Genomic DNA, 21,707 nt, shown 5'->3' with positions numbered 1-21,707 from the left:
ACTTGAAATTATAAGCTTCCTATTTTTAATAGAAAAAATTCTTGATAAAAATGATAGTAATACAATTTTTTCAAGTGGTAATTAAAAAAAATTAAGTCAGCAAGCTTATGTTAGTGCTTCCTATTTAAAAAAAAAAAAAACTATAGTAAGACTGAATTAGTAGAGCTCCAAAATCATTTCCAACTCCATCAATCCTTGAGTCTAAGCTTTCATGAAGGAAGGCTAAAAACAAAAATGTATATTTTTTTATTTGTTAAAAACCACATGGAAAATTTAGAAATTACATATAATGATCATAATGTAAGCTCCATGAGGATGGGGATTTTTATCTGCTTTGTCTGTTGCTATGACCACAGCATCTAAAAATGTACCTATATACCTGGTATACTAATAAACAAGCAAATAATAATGAAACAATTAAAAACAAAACGTAATTGCACTCCCTGTAAATCACCACCACCACTAGAAGGCTCTAACTTGAAACTTCTGTGTGAATTCACCCACAGCAAAAAATTTAAAAATCCACCAAGCTTGAGATCTATATATTTTTTAAAGTTTACGCTCTTAAGAATTTTTTATTTATTTATTATTCTTGGCTGTTCTGGGTCTTTGTTGCTGCGCATGCAGACTTCTCACTGTGGTGGCTTCTCTTGTTACAGAGCACAGGGTCTAGGCACCAGGGCTCCAGTCGTTGCAGCACGTGGCTCAGTAGCTGTGGTGCACGGGCTAAGTTGCTTGATCCATGGCATGTGGGATTTCTGGACCAGGAATCGAACCCATGCCCCTGCACTGGCAGAAGGATTCTCATCCACTGTGCCACCAGAGAAGTCCCTAGATTTATATATTTAAGAAAAAAAATGGTTGGAGAGTCAAAAGTAAAGAAACTTCTATGTCAATTTCCCAAGGGACATCTCTCAACAGTATTGATACCTTGACCATAAAACCACTTTTACATTGTCCTTTTCCTGCTCAAAATCCTTCCATAGTTAACTGTGCTTCCAGAAACACTATATGTTTACTACCACCTGCCCATCAGCTTCTATCTCTCATTGGAGACACCTCTGCTCTGCTCTAGTCAAATTTGATTACACAACTTACACCCTGCCTCTGTGCCTCTGCCCCTGACCTACCCTGTCAAAAAATGATATACATCCAGTTCAAGTTCACAAAGATATTATTATCTCTATCCCCAAACTATCCAATGTGCCCAAGCAGAAGTGATCATTTCTCAACTACCCTAAGGGAACCTTACTCTGGTGCCACCGCACTCTGGGGTTCAGTTCAGTTGCTTAGTCGTGTCCGACTCTTTGCGACCCCATGAAGCACAGCAAGCCAGGACTCCTTGTCCATCACCAACTCCCTGAGTCTACCCAAACCCATGTCCATCAAGTCGGTGATGCCATCCAGCCATCTCATCCTCTGTTGTCCCTGAATGTTTACAATACATTTTGCTCCCCTATCATACTGTAAATTTCTAGAGGGAAGATACCTTTGTCTACAAACCTTGGTATCTACCCTTTTCTCTCAACCACCTCCAGTCCAAATACTTCGCACTTAAGAGAAGTGAAGTGAAGACAGGAGCAAATGAAATGCGTTTCAATTTTCCCTACACCTGTTTGGAAATCACTGCACGTAAGGAGTTTGTTACGGCAACTGCAGATAACCCAGATAACGAGAATCCCAGGACAAATCTAAACTCACATTTTATCAATTAGTTATCTCCTCTGATAGTCAAGGCATACTACACCCTTCCTGGCATTTCAAAACCAAATCCAGTTTGATACAAGCCCAAATGGCACATCATAAAAATATGAAATAGGGTATTTTCCCCAAAAGATCAGTGTTTACTGAAAACTAAGTTGTGGTAGCAGAATGAGATAAGTAAAGTGAAAGTGAACCCACTCAGTCGTGTCCGACTCTTTGCGACCCCATTGACTATAACCTACCAGGTTCCTCTGTCCATGGGATTTTCCAGGCAAGAATACTGGAGTGAGTTGCTATTTCCTTCTCCAGGAGATCTTCCCAACCCAGGGATTGAACCCGAGTCTCCCGCATTGTAGGCAGACGCTTTACCGTCTGAGCCACCAGGGAAGTCCGAGATAAGCAAAGCCAGGTTCTTTATAAGGAAGCAGAGAGTGGCTAACTTCTAAGCTGTCCTTTGCTAGCTCTCTGAAGTAGTTCATCTTTTTTTTTTTAATTGGAAGTAGCTGATCTCTTAATTCATCTATTTACATTTCTAATAGGAATCTAAAAATGGGGGCATCCCCTTCTTGATTAATACCAATTAATCAAGGCAGTGATAAAGGATGCCACAGGCTGATTAGGACATTCACGAGGAAGAAGGAAAACAGAAAAGCAGAGAGGGACTAAGATGGGCAGCTATCAAGTGATGTCACCGGCTGTCCGGGGGGCTTCCTACTGGCACCCCTCCATCTGCTTTCTGCCGTCAGACTTCTCTGAGGCTCTGTCTGGACTAAGGTCTCAAGGTGCAAGGTGATCATTAAACCGGGATTTTTCCTTTCATCGTTCCCACTTCCGTTTTGAACTTCAAAAAGGATCACTGGACACTGGAGACAGTGTTCTGTCTCCTTTAACCTTTCACAGCTGTTAATTTTGAGTTTCATTCACACATGGTTACTGAGCAGGGACTTTGTTAAAGTGATAAGAGGCTGAAAACATACAAATCCGTTTCTGCCTTTAAGGAGTTCCCAATGTAGTGTCATTTAAGCATCTCTCTCCAAAGGAACTTCAAGAACCCATTTCCAAGCCAAGGAACTCTTGAGATACAACTTTTATTTTTTTTTGGCCGCATGTAGGGCACGCGGGATCTTAATTCCCCGACCTGGGATCGAGCTCACGACACCTGCAACGGAATCGACGCCTGCAACGGAATCGTGGAGTGTTACCACTGAAGCGCCAGCAAAGTCCCTGGGATACAGCATTTTAATACCAACAGCAAGTACCTCACCCAAGTCCTGCGAAAGAAAAGCCCTCATCAATAACTTGGAAACTAAACTTGTTTTTTAAATGAATAGTTTCTGAATCGCTGTATTTACAACCCTCTTTGGCGGAGAGGTAGTTTTAAAATCCTGCCCCCTCCCCCCTCCCCAAACGAAAGATCTGTAAAATCATTTAATAGTAAATCCTACATCCACGTAAACTGCAGTTGGTGATTCTCAACCTTGGCTGCAATTCAGAATCACCAAAGCCGAGGTTGCACCCGGGTTAAGCAGAATTTTTTTCAACTCCTCAGGTGACTTGAATGTGTAGCCAAGAGAGAGAACCGCTGCTGTAACTCATTCTGCCCTTGAAACTGAAGGGAGAGCCCCAGGATCCCCAGTGAACTGCACACGCTCCATCTTTCCTTCCCCCCCCCCCCAAAGAGACGCGGGCGAGCGGCAATTATTCCCCACGCAGTTTTATGTTTCAAGGGTCTGGTGTTGAGATCCAGCATGGAATACAATAATACCCTTCCACCCAGAGGAGTGAGGATGTAGGAAAGTTCTGTTAAATTTAATCACCTCGGGCCACCGTTAGGATGACACCTGCGCCAGAAAGGATGCAGGCTTAGCTTCGGGGGTCGTGGATAAGTCCTTTTAAACTTCCTTCCTCTACACCCCTGGGATCCTGACTCCGACCGGGGTGGCGAAGCGGAAAGCGCTGCGCTGATGGGGGGGCTGGGGGGTCCATCCTGGGGCGGGGGTGGGGGTGGGTCGCACTAGGGAAGAACAGAGGCTGTTCCTGCAGAGAGCGGCGGACACAAAGCGGGGCTTCGGGAACGCTGCTCGGCAGGGACCGAGGCACGAGGAGAAGCGCCAGGAACAGGGATACTCACGCATGTGCCTCCCAGCTTGTGTCTCTCCACCACGGCCGCCCGGGCGCCCAGCTCGGCCGCCCGGCGCGCACTGGCCAGCCCGCCCGAGCCGCCGCCGATCACCAGGTAGTCGTAGGAGATCTCGGCGCCGGCGCCAGGCGGCGGGCACGGCGGCTGCGGCTCCTGCTTGCACGCCATGGCGCGGGAGAAGGCGCGGGCTGGCCAGGCCAGAGGTGGCGCGGAGCTGGGGAAGGCGCGCGCCGCCCGCAGCCAGCCGTGTCCCGCGCTCGCGATTAGAGTCCCGGGCAGCAGGGCCATGCGCGCGGAAGTGCGCGCCCTGAGGGTGCGGCTGGGGGCGGGCCCGGGGAAGGAGGGGGGCGTGTGGGCCCCGGGGCCGGCGCAGCCTCACCGTGACTAAGCACTCAGCCGCGGCGCGAGGTGGGGGTGGAGCCCTCGGGCTCGGCTGCACTCGGGCGGATAGGCGCCAAGGGGCGGTGTCGACCCCTCTGCGTCCCCTCGTGCCCGCGAGCCAGCTCGCCCTGCTCCAAGCCCTGCTCCAAAGAGGGGTGTCTTTCCCGATCTCGCTGCCTACGTGTTCTCCCCAGCACCTGGCTCCCAGCACCCGAGTGGCATCAGCCGGGTGTAGGTTTCTGAAGTCGGATAGGTGGAGGAAGGATGAATGCCCCTTTTTGTTCCCCTAGCCTTTTCTGAGCGGGCCCCTTGAGAGTTGCCAGTGGCGCCCGACTTCTCCAGGAAAGGAGACTTGCCCACAATCATTTTGAGAGTGATGTTTCTCAAGGTTTAATCCGCAGACTACCTGATCCCTGGACCCTAACGCAGATCTACTAAATCGGAACCTTTGGAGCAGGACCCGAGCAATCTACATTTTAAACCCACCACCCAGCCCCCATCACCACCATCAGATGATACTTTAAGCACGGTTTGGGAGGCTTTGGAACAAATGTTTTTGTGTTCAAAAGTTGAAGCATAGAGTAGAGGTGGACACACAAAGGCATTTCCTCCCAGGCTGTAGAGACTGGGGTGTCATTTTAGAATATCTGGAGACTCTCAACTCCACACCACTTTGTGTGGCCAGCGCCCGTCACTCACAAGGCCGAGAGCCTTGTAGGCAGAGGAGTAAAGGTCCGGTCTCAGAGAAGCTTAGGTCCCTCATGTGCAAGGGGAAGGAGCATCAACCGCACTCCAGTTAGACTAGTATCCAATTCTTCAAGTTTTTGTTTGGATTATTTTTGTTTTCTTTTCCTGATTAAAAAGGAATAGAGGACAAAATGGGAAAGTTCCTCCTTTCACTAGACTGCCATGTAGTAAATGTAGATGAAACTGTTGAGTTAAAAAAAAAAAAATCATTTTACAACCATCATAGTGATCACTGTGTCATTAAACATTAAACCACTGGGTGAAAGTTTGAGGAGGAAAAAGTTATTTACACAGTCAGAATATGTCCCCAAAGATTGCTTACTGATCACAAAGGGGAAACTGGTGGCTTTACAGTAGTCCACACACCACCTTATTCCAGTGGTCAAAGGTGAATATAGTGGGACAGCTCTCATTGTGTGCCTGGCGATGCAATGCAGGAAGAAGAATACAACCTCACTTATGTAGTATTCCTGCTAAAAATCCATAACCCGAATCTATTCAGAAAAAGCCACAGGGTGGGACATTGTACAAGTAACTGGCCTGTACTCTTTAAAAGCTATCAGTGTCTTAAAAACAAAGCAAGCTCAGGAACTATTCCAAGTTAAAGAAGATGGAAGAACTAAGAGAATGAAGGGCAAAGTTTGATCCTAGATTGGATTCTGGATGGGGAAATTTGCCTGTAAAGGATGATTGGTGAAATTTGAATATGGCCTGTATAATATACAATAATACTACATCGATGTTAAGTTTCCTGAGTTTGAGACTTGTACTGTGGCTAAATAAGAGAATATACTTGTTCCTAAGAAATATGCGCAAGTACTTAGGAGTGAAGAGTCTGAGTCAGAGAAACTTGGTTTCATATCTGTCTCAACACCCCTCTCCCCAGAGGCACTATCATAGTCACTTAATCCCTCTGAGAGTCATTTTCTTCATGTGTGAAGTAGGAACGCTGACCGAAAGAAGGCAGGCATGTCAAACAAAGAAAATAACTTCGAGTGGAGGAAGTGAGCTAGCAGTAAGAGGAAGTAGTAAGCAGAGCAGTGCTGATTGGTTGAACTGTAGGCAGCTTGAAGGGGGCGATGGGAGATGGGTGGAAGAGTTCTGGAAAGCCTTGCTAATAACCAGGCTAAGGTGTGTAGACATTATTCCACAGGCAGTAGTCTCTGGAGATTTCTCAAAGGTGTCTTTCCCTGGAAATAGATGAAATGGATTGGAAATGGTGAAACTGGCAGTGTAGGAGGCAAAGCTAATAGGTGGCAGTATTGAGAACACACAGGAAGGAACAGATTGGACAAACTAAGAAAGTGAAATTGACAGATTGGGGAGAGGGCAAAAGAGTCAAAAGTGACAAGTCTTGAACCAGGAAATATCGGAGGACAACGATGCCATAAACCAAACATAAAGATGATGAAAGAAGGTCAAGGCCTACATGGAAAACTTTCCATCACCTAAGTACATAATCCCATGCAATATGTTAAACAAAGATTCATAATGTATTATTTGAATCTAAAATATTTTATGTTCAGGACTTCCCTGGTGGTCCAATGGCTGAGACTCCATACTCTCAATGCAGGGGACCCGGGTTCGATCCCTAGTCCAGGAACTAGATCCCACATGCTGCAACTAAGATGGAAGATACTACATGCAGCTAAGGACCCAGTGCAGGCAAATAAATAAATAAATAAAAATATTTTTAAAAATATGTTCATGTAAATGTTTTTCCTTTTTGAACTTCTGACTTAGGTGGGAAGGAACAGGTAGCCTTATCCCCAGCACTTGAAGATTTCAGACTGTACCTAAACTTTCTCTTCTTCAAGCAAAGAAATGTCAGTTAAAGAAAAAATTTAGTAAATGTAGCTAATAAGAGGTAGTTTCAGGATGCTTAGAATGAAAATCAACCAAGTTATTCAAGTGTGGCAGTCTTATGACATTGTTATAATCTACCATAATTTGTAAGGAACACCAGAGGAAAGTATCTATTTCATGTTTTAATAATTTCATCATTAGTGTTTTCTTTTTGACCACTAGACAATTTTAGGTGATTTCCACAAAGACACTGTGAAATATTTGTCAAAATAATAAAGTGCAAGTGAAAGTTAGTCACTCAGTTGTGTCTGAATCTTTGTGACCCCATGGACTGTAGCACACCAGGCTCCTCTGTCCATGGGATTCTCCAGGTAAGAATATTGGAGTGGGTTGCCATTTCGCCAGTGATTAATATGGATTGAACCAAGGACTGTCCTGAAGAGCTTTCTTAGGGACTTCTCTGGTGATCCAGTGGCTAAGATTCCATGCTCCCAATGCAGGGGGGCTGGGTTCGATCCCTGGTCAGGGAACTAGATCCCGCATGCTGCAACTAAAGATCCCACAAGCTGCAATGAAGATTGAAGATCCCACATGCCACAAATAAGACCTGACACAACCAAATCAATCAATAAATATATATATATATTTTAAAAATAGCTTTATTAGGCATGATGGTAAGAGCTTCCTGTTATCCCTTCCTGAACCCAAGCAATAAATAATATTATCATCTCCATTTTGGAAATAGAGACTGAGGTGCAAGGAGAGTAAATGCCTTAACTTGAATAAGATGACACAGTTGGTGAATGGCAGAGCTGGGATTCAGATCCTGGAGGCCCGACTCTAAACCATATTTTCTTAACCATTACTGGAAAGAAATCATCAAAGGTATTGTCTCAGTGAAAATACAAGATCTAAGTTTTTCTCAAGTGTTTTTTTGTGTGTTTTGTAGGAGAAAATGTTGAATATCGCTTTTTATTTTGTTAAAAGAACTTGTCACCTCATATTTCCCTGGTAGTACACTGGTTAAGAATCTGCCCGCCAATGCAGAAGACACTGGTTCGCTCCCTGGTCTGGGAAGATCCCACATGCCTCAGGGCAACTAAGCCCATGCACCACAACTACTGAAGCCTATGCGCCTAGAGCCCATGGTCTACAACAAGAGGAGCCACCACATTGAGAAGCGCAAGCACTGCAACTAGAGAGTAGCCCCTGCTCACCACAACTAGAGAAAGCCCTCACACAGCAACGAAGACCCAGTGCAACCAATAAATAAATAAATTTTAAAAACTGCTATTCCCTTCTGTGGCCATCGCTGAAGCACTATCGGCCAAAATGAAGTTCAATCCCTTTGTGACTTCTGACCGAAGCAAGAACTGAAAAAGGCATTTCTATGTGCCTTCCCACATTTGCAGGAAGATTATGTCTTCTCCTCTTTCTAAAGAGCTAAGACAGAAGTACAACGTTCAATCTGTGCCCATCCGGAAGGATGATGAAGTTTAGGTTGTATGAGGGCACTACAGAGGGGAGCAAATTGGCAAAGTAGTTCAGATTTACAGGAAGAAATATGTCATCTACATTGAACGGGTGCAGTGGGAGAAGGCTAATGGGATGACTGTCCATGTGGACATTCACCCCAGCAAGGTGGTTATCACCAGACTAAAACTGGACAAAGACTGCAAAAAGATCCTTGAACTTTGTAAAGCCAAACCTCGCCAAGTAGGAAAGGAAAATGGCAAATATAAGGAAGAAACAATTGAGAAGATGCAGGAATAAAGTCATCTTGTCTACAGCTTTCATTAAAAACTGTTAAAATGAAAAAAAAAAAACCAAAAAAATAAATTAAAAAAATTGTAGCCTCTCTCTCTCCCTATGCATTTTTTTCTGAAGTGTAATTTATAGGAAATGTATTCGTGACTCATAAGTGACATTTATATTACAACTCTGTCTTCTTTTAATGTAATAGGTCAAGAGCTATTGTTAGAAGGAAGGAAGAAATGGTACTTCAATAAACAATCTGAGAAGCCTGTATAGGAAATAGTAGTACACAAAGAAGCTTGCACATCCCAGTTGCTCAATGAAATATAAATTTCTCATGATGCATATGTGAAAATAATTAGTTACTTATAAGAAGGATAGAAATAATGAGAAAAATAATATAAGGATTACACAATTTCATTGCTTCATATTGAGAAAACGAATAAATACTGAAGAGACAGAGAACAATAACTATAATTGAATGTGAGATTAACAAAAAGCAAGTTGTACAATAAGAGGAAGGAATTTTCCCAAGGGAAATAGCAAGGCTCCTTTGTTGGAAAATGGGCCACTCCCTCAGAAGATATAGCTAGAGAGAAATCATATATGTACTGATTACCTTTTTCACTCTTTTGATCTCTAATTGTTTTACTGATGTATTTTCAAAGAATATGGGTGGGGAAGATTATTAAAAAGCTTTAGAAATAACACATATACCTGTTCTGAATCTAAACATGTGTTTTATTATTTCTGTAATCACTTCTTTTTTTACAATGTATATTTCATCCCCATGACTTACTTGTTTTGTAAGTTTATGCCTCTTAATCTCCCTCACCTGCTCATTCATCTACCCATCACCTCCCACTCCAGCAGCCACCTGTTTCCTCTCTGTGTATATGACGGTTTCTGTTTTGAGTGTCATTTGTTTTGCTTTCTAGATTCCACATATAAGTAAAATCATACATTATTTGTTTTTCTTTGTCTGGCTTATTTCACATAGCACCGTACCCTCTAGTTTCATCCATGTTATCACAAATGACAATATTGCATTCTTTTTTATGACTGGGTAGTATTCCATTTCATTCTTTATCCATTCATCTATCCATGGGCACTTAGGTTGCTTTCTTATTTTGGTTATTTGAATAAGACTGAAATGAACTTATGGGTGCATATACCTTTTCAAATTAGTGTTTTTGTTTTCTTTGGGAAAATATCCAGAAGTGGAATTGCTGGATCATAGGGTCATCGTATTTTTAATTTCTAGAGGAAATTCCACACTGTTTTCCACAGTCACTGTACCAATTTATATTTCCATCAACAGTACACAAGTGTTCTCTTTTCTTCACATCATCACCAACACCTGTTTTTGTTGTCTTTTTGATAATAGCCACTCACAGGTGTGAGGTGATATCTCATTGTGGTTTTGATTTACATCACCCTGATGATTAGTGATGTTGAGCATCTTTTCATGTATCTGTTGGCCATCTGTATCTCTTCTTTGGAGAATGTCCATTCAGATCCTCTCCCATTTTCAAATCAGGTTGTTTGGTTTTCTTTGATGTTGAGTTGTTGGAGTTCTTTGTATATTTTGGATATTATGTCAGATATATCTGGACAGATCATCCAGACAGAAAAGCAATAAGGAAACACTGGCCTTACACAACACATTAGATCAGATGGATACATATAACACTCCTTCCAAAAGCAGTGGAATACGTTCTTTTTTCAAATACACATGGAACATTCTCCAGGATACATAACATGCTAGCCACAAAACAAGTCTCAAGAAATTTAAGAAGACTGAAATCATATCAAGCATCTTCTCCTACCACAACGCTATGAGACTAGAAATCAACTATAAGTTAATGGCCTTCCCTGGTAGCTCAGCTGGTAAAGAATCCGCCTGCAATATGGGAGACCTGGATTGTGACGATTCCCTCGAGAAGGGAACGGCTACCCACTCCAGTATTCTGGCCTGGAGAATTCCATGGACTATTCCATGGGGTCACAAAGAGTCAGACACAACTGAGCTTTTATGTAACTTTTATAAGTTAATAAAAAACTGCAAAATAGCACAAATACATGGAAGGCTAAACAATATGCTACTAAACAACTAATGGGTCAATGAATAAATCAAAGAATAAATTTTTAAAATACCTAGAGACATGTGAAAATGGAAACACAATGATTCAGAATCTATTGCTGTTGCTATTTAATCACTAAGTGATGTCTGACCCTTTGCAATCGCATGGACTAGAGCCCACCAGGCTCCTGTGCCTATGGAATTTTCCAGGCAAAAATACTGGAGTGGGTTGCCTTCTCCAGGGGACCTTCTCAACCCAGGGATTGAACCTGCAGCCCCTGCTGCATCTCCTGCATCGAAGGCGGATTCTTTACCCCTGAGCCAAATCTATGAGGTGCAGTAAAAGAAGCTCTAAGGAGGGAATTTTATAGCAATACAAGCCTACTTCAGGAAACAAGAAAAATCTCAAATAAGTAACCTACCTTATACCTACAGGAACTAGAAAAATAAGAACAAACAATACCCAAAGTTAATAGAAGGAAAGAAATAAGAAAGATCAGAGCAGAAATAAATTAAATAGAGACCTAAAGAAACATTTGGAAAGATCAATGAAACTAAGAGCTGGCTCTTTGAAAAGACTGAATAAAACTAAAAAAGCAGATAAACTTTTACCCAGATCCATCAAGAAAAAAAAAAAAGAGCAGGCCCAAATTGATAAAATCAGAAATGAAAAAAGACATTGCAGTTGACACCATAGAAATATAAAGGATCATAAGAGAATACTGTGACCAATTATACACCAATAAAATGAGCAACCTAGAAGGAATGGACAAATTCCTAGAAATATGCAATATCCCAAAACTGAACCAGTAAAACTTACAAAATATGAACAGACTAATTACCAGTAAGGAAACTGAATCAGTAATTTAAGAATCAGACAAGAAAAAGAAATAAGAACAATTCAAATTGGAAAGGAAGAAGTAAATCTGTCACTGTTTGCAGATTATACTATATTTAGAAAATCCTAAAGATGCCACCAAAAAAACTGTTAGAACTATATACATATATATAATTAGTTCTGTATACTATATATATATATATATATACACATACACGCAGTGAAATACTATTCAGTCATAAAAAATGATGAAATTTTGCCATTTGTAACAACATGGATGGACTTGAAAGGTATTATGCTAATTGAAATAAGAGGTGGGATGTGGGAGGGAGGTTCAAGAAGGAGAGGACATATGGTTGATTCATGTTGATGTATGGCAGAAACTAACACAATATTATAAAGCAATTACTATCTTTCAATTTAAAATATATTTTTAAAAAAGACAAATACTGTATGATATCACTTATATATGGAATCTAAAATAAAACAAACTAGTGTATATAACAAAAAGGACTCACAGATATAGAGAACAAATTACCAGTTACTAGTGGGGAGAGAGAAGTAAGAAGAGGCAAGATATGAATAGGGGATTAACAGGTACAAATACATGTACACTGTTAGGTATTCAATAAATAAGCTACAAGGATATATTGTACAACACAGGGAATATTGCTAATATTTATTAATAACTATAAGTGGAGTATAATCTTCAAAAATTGTCAATCACTATGTTGTACACCTATAATTTATATAATATTGTACCTCAACTATATCTCAATTTTTTTATTTATCCTTTTTTCAATTGTTTTAAAAGGGAAAAAAGAACAATACAGTGAACATCCACACATTTTGGCTTAAGAAATGAAGTTTTACCACACTGTATAGCTCCAAATATTCATCCCTTTCTATCCTCCTTCCTCTCCTCAGAGATAATCAGTATACTGAACTGGGTATTTAACACTTATCTTTTCTTGGAATTAAATGTCCATCATCAGAAAAACAGACATCCATGTTCTTATATTGGAATACTATGCATAAATGAAAATAAATTAGGGCTATACAAATTAACTTTGAACAATTTAACATAACATTAAATGAGAAAAGAATATATTAAAGTATTCAAAACAATATTATTTTACTTAGAGTTATATAATATGCTAACATTTGAAACTTGAAATTTTAAAAAATCATCCATAATTTCACCACTCTGATGTAGCCATTTTCCTTGTTGGCCTATTTTAAAGTCATGTCTGCTAATTCAATCATCTATGTAATTTCTGAGTCTGTTTCCCCTGATTTTTTTCTGCTTATGTGTCACCTTCTCCTGCTTCTTGTCATGCCTAGTAATTTTTTAATTTAATGGCTGAGGGACTTCCCTGGTGGTCCAGTGTTAAGACTCCAGACTCCCAATTCAGGAGGCCCAGGTTTGATCCCTGGTCATGGAACTAGATCCCACATGCTGCAAGAGCCAAAAAAGCTGCCACAGCCAAAAAAAGAAAAAAAGTGTTTTTAAAAATTTAACGGTTGACATGATATTGAATATCTGAATTTTGTTCTTTTTCTTTAAAAAGTGTTGCTCTTTGTTTTTGCACAAAGTGTTACTTATGGATCAACTTGATCCTTTTGTGACTTCTTTTCGAAGGTTTTTTTAGAGCAGTTCTAAAGAAGCCTATAAGTAAAACTCTCTTGTGGTCTCATAAATGCCTCACAGAACAGTCAGAAAACTATGGTCTATAGGCCAAATCTAGCCCATGGCCTGTTTTTGTAAATAAAGTTTCATTGAACACAGCCATAACCATTTGATTATTTATTATGAAAGGCTGCCTTTATGCCACAATAGTAGAGCTAAGTATTTGAGATAGAGACTACATGATCTGCAAAGCTTAAAATATTTGCTATCTACTCATTTATAAAAATGACCACTATTTGGTCCTTTATATAAAATGTTTGTTTATTCCGCTCCTAGAGGGGGGACTTCCATGCTGGTCGGTTGGAGTCTAAATGTTTCCTTACCTACGTGAGCTGTATGATTCAACACCTTACAGCTCCCTGATCTGTCTTTGCCTGCCCTTGTGGAGGTTCTCCCTCCACAGGTGGAGCTTAGGGTCCCAAGTAGATTTCTGGAGTCACTCTGAAAAATAAATATGGCATTTTCTTACAAAACTAAAAATGTGTTTACTATCAGTTCAGTTCAGTCACTCAGCCGTGTCCAATTCTTTGTGACCCCATGGACTGCAATAAGCCAAGCTTTCTTGTCCATCACCAACTCCCGGAGCCTACTCAAACTCATGTCCATCGCATCAGTGATGCCATCCAACCATCTCATCCTCTGTCGTCCAATTCTCCTCCCACCTTCAATCTTTCCCAGCATAAGGGTCTTTTCCAGTGAGTCATTTCTTCGTATCAGGTGGCCAAAGTATTGGAGTTTCAGCTTCAGCATCAGTCCTTCCAATGAATATTCAGGACTGATTTCCTTTAGAATGGACTGCCATGCCATGTGGGGCCACCCAAGACAGAGGGGTCATGGTGGACAGGTCTGACAGAATGTGGTCCACTGGAGAAGGGAATGGCAAACCACTTCAGTATACTTGCCTTGAGAACCCCATGAACAGTATGAAAAGGCAAAATGATAGGATACTGAAAGAGGAACTCCTCAGGTCAGTAGGTGCTCAATATGCTACTGGAGATCAGTGGAGAAATAACTACAGAAAGAATGAAGGGATGGAGCCAAAGCAAAAACAATATCCAGTTGTGGATGTGACTGGTGATAGAAGAAAGGTCCGATGCTGTAAAGAGCAATATTGCATAGGAACCTGGAATGTTAGGTCCATGAATCAAGGGAAATTGGAAGTGGTCAAACAGGAGATGGCAAGAGTGAACGTCGACATTCTAGGAATCAGCGAACTAAGATGGACTGGAATGGGTGAATTTAACTCAGATGACCATTATATCTACTACCGTGGGAAGAAATCCCTTGGAAGAAATGGAGTAGCCATCACGGTCAACAAAAGAGTCCAAAATGCAGTACTTGGATGCAATCTCAAAAACGACAGAATGATCTCTGTTCGTTTCCAAAGCAAACCATTCAATATCACGGTAATCCAAGCCTATGCCCCAACCAGTAACGCTGAAGAAGCTGAAGTTGAACAGTTCCATGAAGACCTACAAGACCTTTTAGAACTAACACCCAAAAAAGATGTCCTTTTCATTATAGGGGACTGGAATGCAAAAGTAGGAAGTCAAGAAACACCTGGAGTAACAGGCAAATTTGGCCTTGGAGTACAGAATGAAGCAGGGCAAAGGCTAATAGAATTTTGCCAAGAGAACGCACTGGTCATAGCAAACACCCTCTTCCAACAACACAAGAGAATACTCTACACATGGACATCACCAGATGGTCAACACCGAAATCAGATTGATTATATTCTTTGCAGCCAAAGATGGAGAAGCTCTATACAGTCAGCAAAGACAACACCGGGAGCTGACTGTGGCTCAGATCATGAACTCCTCATTGCCAAATTCAGACTTAAATTGAAGAAAGTAGCGAAAACCACTAGACCATTCAGGTATGACCTAAATCAAATCCCCTGTGATTATACAGTGGAAGTGAGAAATATATTTAAGGGACTAGATCTGATAGACAGAGCAGCTGATGAACTATGGACGAAGGTTCGTGACATTGTACAGGAGACAGGGATCAAGAACATTCCCATGGAAAAGAAATGCAAAAAAGCAAAATGGCTGTCTGAGGGGGCCTTACAAATAACTGTGAAAAGAAGAGAAGTGAAAAGCAAAGGAGAAAAGGAAAGATATTCCCATTTGAATGCAGAGTTCCAAAGAATAGCAAGGAGAAATAAGAAAGCCTTCCTCAGTGATGAGTGCAAAGAAATAGAGGAAAACAACAGATTGGGAAAGACTAGAGATCTCTTCAAGAAAATTAGAGATACCAAGGGAACATTTCATGCAAAGACGGGCTCGATAAAGGACAGAAATGGTATGGACCTAACAGAAGCAGAAAATATTAAGAAGAGGTGGCAAGAATACACAGAAGAACTGTACAAAAAAGATCTTCACAACCCAGATAATCACGATGGTGTGATCACTCACCTAGAGCCAGACATCCTGGAATGTGAAGTCAGTGGGCCTCAAAAAGCATCACTGCGAACAAAGCTAGTGGAGGTGATGGAATTCCAGTTGAGCTATTTCAAATCCTGAAAGATGATGCTGTGAAAGTGCTGCACTCGATATGCCAGCAAATTTGGAAAACTCAGCAGTGGCCACAGGCCTGGAAAAGGTCAGTTTTCATTCCAATCCCAAAGAAAGGCAATGCCAAAGAATGCTCAAACTACTGCACAATTGCACTCATCTCACATGCTGGTAAAGTAATGCTCAAAATTCTCCAAGCCAGGCTTCAGCAATATGTGAACCGTGAACTTCCAGATGTTCAAGCTGGTTTTAGAAAAGGCAGAGGAACCAGAGATCAAATTGTCAACATCCACTGGATCATCGAAAAAGCAAGAGAGTTCCAGAAAAACATCTATTTCTGCTTTAGTGACTATGCCAAAGACTTTGACTGTGTGGATCACAATAAACTGTGGAAGATTCTGAAAGAGATGGAATACCAGACCACCTGACCTGTCTCTTGAGAAACCTGTATGCAGATCAGGAAGCAACAGTTAGAACTGGACATGGAACAACAGACTGGTTCCAAATAGGAAAAGGAGTACGTCAAGGCTGTATATCATCACCCTGCTTATTTAACTTATATGCAGAGTACATCATGAGAAACACTGGGCTGGAAGAAACACAAGCTGGAATCAAGGTTGCCAGGAGAAATATCAATAACCTCAGATAAGCAGATGACACCACCCTTATGGCAGAAAGTGAAGAGGAACTAAAAAGCTTCTTGATGAAAGTGAAAGAGGAGAGTGAAAAAGTTGGCTTAAAGCTCAACCTTCAGAAAACTAAGATCATGGCATCTGGTCCCATTACTTCATGGGAAATAGATGGAGAAACAGTGGAAACAGTGGCTGACTTTATTTTGGGGGGCTCCAAAATCACTGCAGATGGTGATTGCAGCCATGAAATTAAAAGACACTTACTCCTTGGAAGGAAAGTTATGACCAACCTAGACAGCATGTTAAAAAGCAGAGACATTACTTTGCCAACAAAGGTCTGTCTAGTCAAGGCTATGGTTTTTCCAGTAGTCGTATGTGGATGTGAGATTTGGACTGTGAAGAAAGCTGAGCTCCGAAGAACTGATGCTTTTGAACTGTGGTGTTGGAGAAGACTCTTGAGAGTCCCTTGGACTGCAAGGAGATCCAACCAGTCCATCCTAAAGGAGATCAATCCCGGGTGTTCATTGGAAGGACTGATGTTGAAGCTGAAACTCCAATTCTTTGGCCACCTCATGCGAAGAGTTGACTCATTGGAAAAGACCCTGATGCTGGGAAGTATTGGGGGCAGCAGGAGAAGAGGACGACAGAGGATGAGATGGCTGTATGGCATCACAGACTCGATGGACATGAGTTTCGGTAAATTCTGGGAGTTGGTGATGGACAGGGAGGCCTTGCGTGCTGCGATTCATGGGGTCGCAAAGAGTCGGACACAACTGAGCGACTGAACTGAACTGAACTGAACTGGTTGGATCTCCTTGCAGTCCAAGGGACTCTCAAGAGTCTTCTCCAGCACCCCAGTTCAAAAGCATCAATTCTTCGGGGCTCAGTTTTCTTTATAGTCCAACTCTCACATCCATACATGACTACTGGAAAAACCACAGCTTTGACTAGAAGGACCTGAAGAATGCCATGGACTGTATAGCCCATAGGGTCTCAAAGAGTCAGACACAACTGAGATGACTTTCACTTCACTTCAATGAGTGCTGTACAATTTCACTTTGCATAATATTCTTGAAACGACAAACTTAAAAAGATGGAGAACAGATTACTGGTTCCCTGGGGTATGGTGATGATGAAAGATAGAAAATGAAGTGCCTGTGGCTATAAAAAGGTAGGGCAAGAGATAGTGATGGAGCTATTATGTGTCATGTATCTCGAGTAGTGGTGATCACAGGAAACAACACAGGCAATACCATTGTATACAGCTAAATACCCACCCACAAATAAGTGTACGTAAAACCAGTAAGATCTGAATAAGCTTGATAGATTGTGTCAATATAAATTTCCTGTTTATATAAATCCTGTACTATAATTATGAATGAATTTGCCAGTGAGGAAACTGAGTAAAGAATGCATGTGCTCCCTGTGTATTATTTCTTATAACTGTATGTGTACCTATAATTCCACTCCAGTGTTCTTGCCTGGAGAATCCCAGGGACGGCGGAGCCTGGTGGGCTGCCATCTATGGGGCCGCACAGAGTCGGACACAACTGAAGCGACTTAGCAGCAGCAGCAGCAGAACCTATAATTATCTCAAAATAAAAAATTTAAAAAATTATGATGTGTGTACAAAGCTTAATCCTAACAGCACATTTTGTATCATTCCGTTTATGGAAGTCCTGTGTGTGTGCTCAGTTGCTCAGTTGTGTCCCACTCTTTGCAACCCCATGGGCTATAGCCTGCCAGGCTTCTCTGTCCATGGGATTTTAGATGTTTTAAAAGAGACAAAGCTAATCTACAGTAGAAAAAAAAATCAAAACAATGGTTACTCTGGGAAAAATCTTGTATCTTGCACTAGTATATGAGGTTAAGAAACAAGACAACAGGCCTAAAATGGATTGACTATGCGAATCCCCACACCACCAAATGCATAATTTACTTACAGCTTCAGCTCTCCCGGAAATGGAATCACCTGATCAGCACTAGTTAGGGAATTTACTTCTTGGACCCCTGCCATCCTCTAAAATAGCCTTGCAATAACCAACCTGCTGTTTTGCCTAAAATAACTTCCATGTTCCTGTTCCCTTTTGGCTAGTAAAGTCCTTTATTTTCTCAGCTCCCCAGAGCTCCTTTCTATCAGGATAGAAGATTTGAATCAACTTTTGCTCAGACTCTCGAAATTTTTAACATGTTTCAGTTTATCTTTTAACAACGATTATGTTGGAACCCAAGGAAGGGCAGGGTTAAGATGTGAGCTTTTCAATGTAGTTAATGAAATGCATGCTGAAGTATATATATTTTCCGAAGTATGCAGACACATATGATATAGTTAATGATACGCACACTGAAGTATCTTGGGGGAAATGTACTAAAGTCTCCAACTATGAAATGCATCAAAATAAGACCTATTGATGAATGGATACATTGACAGATATATGATAATATGTATAATAAAATGTGGGCTTCCAGGGTGGCTCAGAGGTAAAGAACCCACCTGCCAAACCAGGAGACAAAAGGATACAGGTTTGATCCTTGGATCGGGAAGATCCTCTGATGAAGGAAATGCCAACCCACTCCAGTATTCTGGCCTGGAAAACCCCATGGACAGAGGAGCCTCGCAGGCTACAGTCCATGGGGTCGTAGAGTCATACATGACTTAGCAGTTAAACAACAAACAACATAATAAAATGTGGCTATATGGATAGTCATTGTAAATTTTTTCAACTTTTTTGTCTGAAAATTTTCATCAGCTATCGAAAAACTTAACTAGTTGATTTCTTTTTTAATACAAAAATTCCAAATATTAGGTCACATAAGCAGTTTTGTTGTTGTTATTCAGTCACTCAGTCGTGTCTGACTCTTTGTAGCACACCAGGCTTCCCTGTCCTTCACCATCTTCTGGAGTGTGGATACTCTTAATACATACAATTCGGGCTACATGTTAATACACATTCCCCCCACCCCAACCAAATATGATTCGATTTTAAAATGTGATGGCAATCCTACTTAAAATTTTTTTAAAAATTTATTTGGCTGCACCAGGTCCCAGCTATGGAACACAAGATCCTTAGTTGCAGGACGTAAACTCCTAGCTGTGGCATGTGGGATTTAGAGTCCCAGCCCCTGGGATTAGAGTCCCAGCCACTGGACCACCACAGAAGTCTCGACAATCGTACTTTTTTACACATAAAGAAAACTGGTAGCATCACTTCTAAAATATAAAAAATGTGAAATTTGTGTTTTAAGAATGTTAATAGAGAATGACTTAATATAAACTATCAAGATTTAAAAGTCCCTTCCTCTTATACCAGGGTTTCCCTGGTAGCTCAGATGGTAAACAATCAGACTGCAATGCAGGAAACCCTGATTCAATCCTAGGTCAGGAAGATTCCCCTGGAGAAGGGAATGGCAACACACTCCAGTATCCATGCCTGGAAAATCCCAGAGAGAGAGGAGCCTGGTGGGCTACAGTACATGGAGTCACAAAGAGTTGGACATGACCGAGCAACTAATACATCATTTCTTCCTCTTATACAATACTCAAAGTGTTCATATAAGAACTTGCAAGAACTGAACATTGCAAGAACTGCTGCTGCTGCTGCTGCTGCTAAGTCGCTTCAGTCGTGTCCGACTCTGTGCGACCTCATGGACGGCAGCTCACCAGGCTCCGCCGTCCCTAGGATTCTCCAGGCAAGAATACTGGAGTGGGTTGCCATTTCCTTTTCCAGTGCATGAAAGGGAAAAGTAAAAGTGAAGTCGCTCAGTCGTGTCCGACTCTTAGCGACCCCATGGACTGTAGCCTACCAGGCTCCTCTGTCCATGGGACTTTCCAGGCAAGAGTACTGGAGTGGGGTGCCATTGCCTTCTCCGTGCAAGAACTGAAACACCTATAAATCATAGCTTAATTATGATCGCTGAGAACTGTGACCTTACATCAATCAACATGACTTTCCTATTTGTTCCAGGAAATTCTTGCCAACAAGGATAGCTGTAAATCAGCATATAACTTAATTGTCTTCATTATTAGCTTTATAAACTTCGTGAAAATCTAATTATGTGAACAACAGATTACTCATCTGGGTAAAAAGCTTCCCTCTCATGTACTAAGAAGCTGAATTGATCACACAACTGGGCAAATTCCTGTTCTTATCAAAAAGAGGCCACATCTGCCTTCAAGTCCTGCATCTTACTATGTCCACCAGAACTAAACCGCTCTACCATGTACTATGTCCAATCCCAGTAAGATCTCCATATCAAAAAGACCACCTTAAACCATTCCAATCTAGATTTGAAAAGCCTTATAAAAATCATCTTTGACTTCCCTTCTAAGACACCGCAAAGATTATGATACATCAGTGTTCTCCCTTAATGGAGTAAGTGAGAAACTTGGTTTTAGTTGAATAGGTCAGTTTAGTGGTCTGGTGGAAGGAAGGGGTGGATGGAAGTCAATAACTGCAGTGAAGAGACTTCACAATCAACAAAGTTTGGGAAATGTGTTACGACCTCATGCAAATCTTAGAGTATGTGGGAAGCTCCACTTTACTGTTCTAACAGAGACTCATTGCTGTCATCAACAGATTATACTAGGAATAAAGAGAGAGGAAGAAAAATGCCTAAACAAGGAAATCACACCAAAATGAAGACAGTTAAGTGTGGAACTTCTTTTCTTTCCTTTCTTCATGTAGACAACAAATAAGAAGCTCTGAGTCAATATAGTTAATTACTTCATTGGTACGCCATATGAAAATTTGTAACACTTCATCTAGACTGATTTTGAGATTGTACCCTCCTACTTTGCACCTTCACTTCCAGGATAGAGTGCTTAGCCTACAAAGCCAAGCCCTGTGTGGTCCTAACTGCAACTTACCTCCAGGCACCTCCACTCAAACTTGAAACTGCAACATTTCAATTCCTGGCTTTTCTGCATTCAATTTACTAAATTTGAAATCCCACTCTTCCTCTTGTCCAATTCCTAACCTTTAGGACACAATTTAGGCATGATTTCCTTCGGGAAAGCCTTCAAGTCCTCGCTGGGGATAGGGTTCTACAGCCCCCTGTGCCCATCCTATCACAACACTCAAGCACTGACTGTATTTATCTGTTTACAGCGCTACTAAACTGAGTTTCTGAGCTTCCTGAGGGCAAATTCACTAACTTACACGTATTTGAGTCTCATAAACCCTCCGGGCACCAGACTGTGGGGCTCAATAAATGTTAGCTGAACTAAATGCCAGGGTGGGAAAACTGATGGCTAGGTCAGAAAATGAACTTTCAAAGCATGAAAGCTTGTAAACTGCAAGGATCTCCCTAGCTTAATTGCGCTGTAGGCTGGCAGAAGCGCCATGGAGGTGAGTCACGGGATGGCAATGAGGTCACAGAACTGTGAGGCAGGGTTAAGTCCTTAACAATAACCCT

The 21,707-nt window shown here is 41.4% G+C and overlaps 1 protein-coding gene and 1 pseudogene across 6 annotated transcripts in view; one reads left to right on the top strand and one right to left on the bottom strand.

Annotated features, from left to right (window-relative positions):
- Positions 1-21,617, bottom strand: part of GSR (glutathione-disulfide reductase) — a 60,444-nt gene extending 38,827 nt beyond the window's left edge. For 4 of the 6 annotated variants that reach the window (XM_081523516.1, XM_081523519.1, XM_081523518.1 and 1 more), the window contains exon 1: positions 3,836-4,159. In XM_081523516.1, coding sequence (XP_081379642.1) covers positions 3,836-4,132 — 297 coding nt within the window. In that variant the 5' untranslated portion in view covers positions 4,133-4,159. Of the gene's footprint in view, positions 1-3,823; positions 4,160-21,159 lie in introns of those variants that run through there. The other 2 variants (XM_081523520.1, XM_081523517.1) reach the window with 2 other exon arrangements.
- On the top strand, positions 8,111-8,551 carry LOC145518694 (large ribosomal subunit protein uL24 pseudogene; annotated as a pseudogene).
- Positions 21,618-21,707: the final 90 nt, after the last annotated feature.

The sequence above is a fragment of the Giraffa tippelskirchi genome, chromosome 8 (assembly GCF_054371585.1).
Source record: "Giraffa tippelskirchi isolate mGirTip1 chromosome 8, T2T-mGirTip1v1.2.pri, whole genome shotgun sequence".
In the NCBI taxonomy this organism is placed as follows: Eukaryota; Metazoa; Chordata; class Mammalia; order Artiodactyla; family Giraffidae; genus Giraffa; species Giraffa tippelskirchi.
Note: the sequence above shows the minus strand (reverse complement) of the source record. Positions and strands in the feature narration are given on the sequence as shown.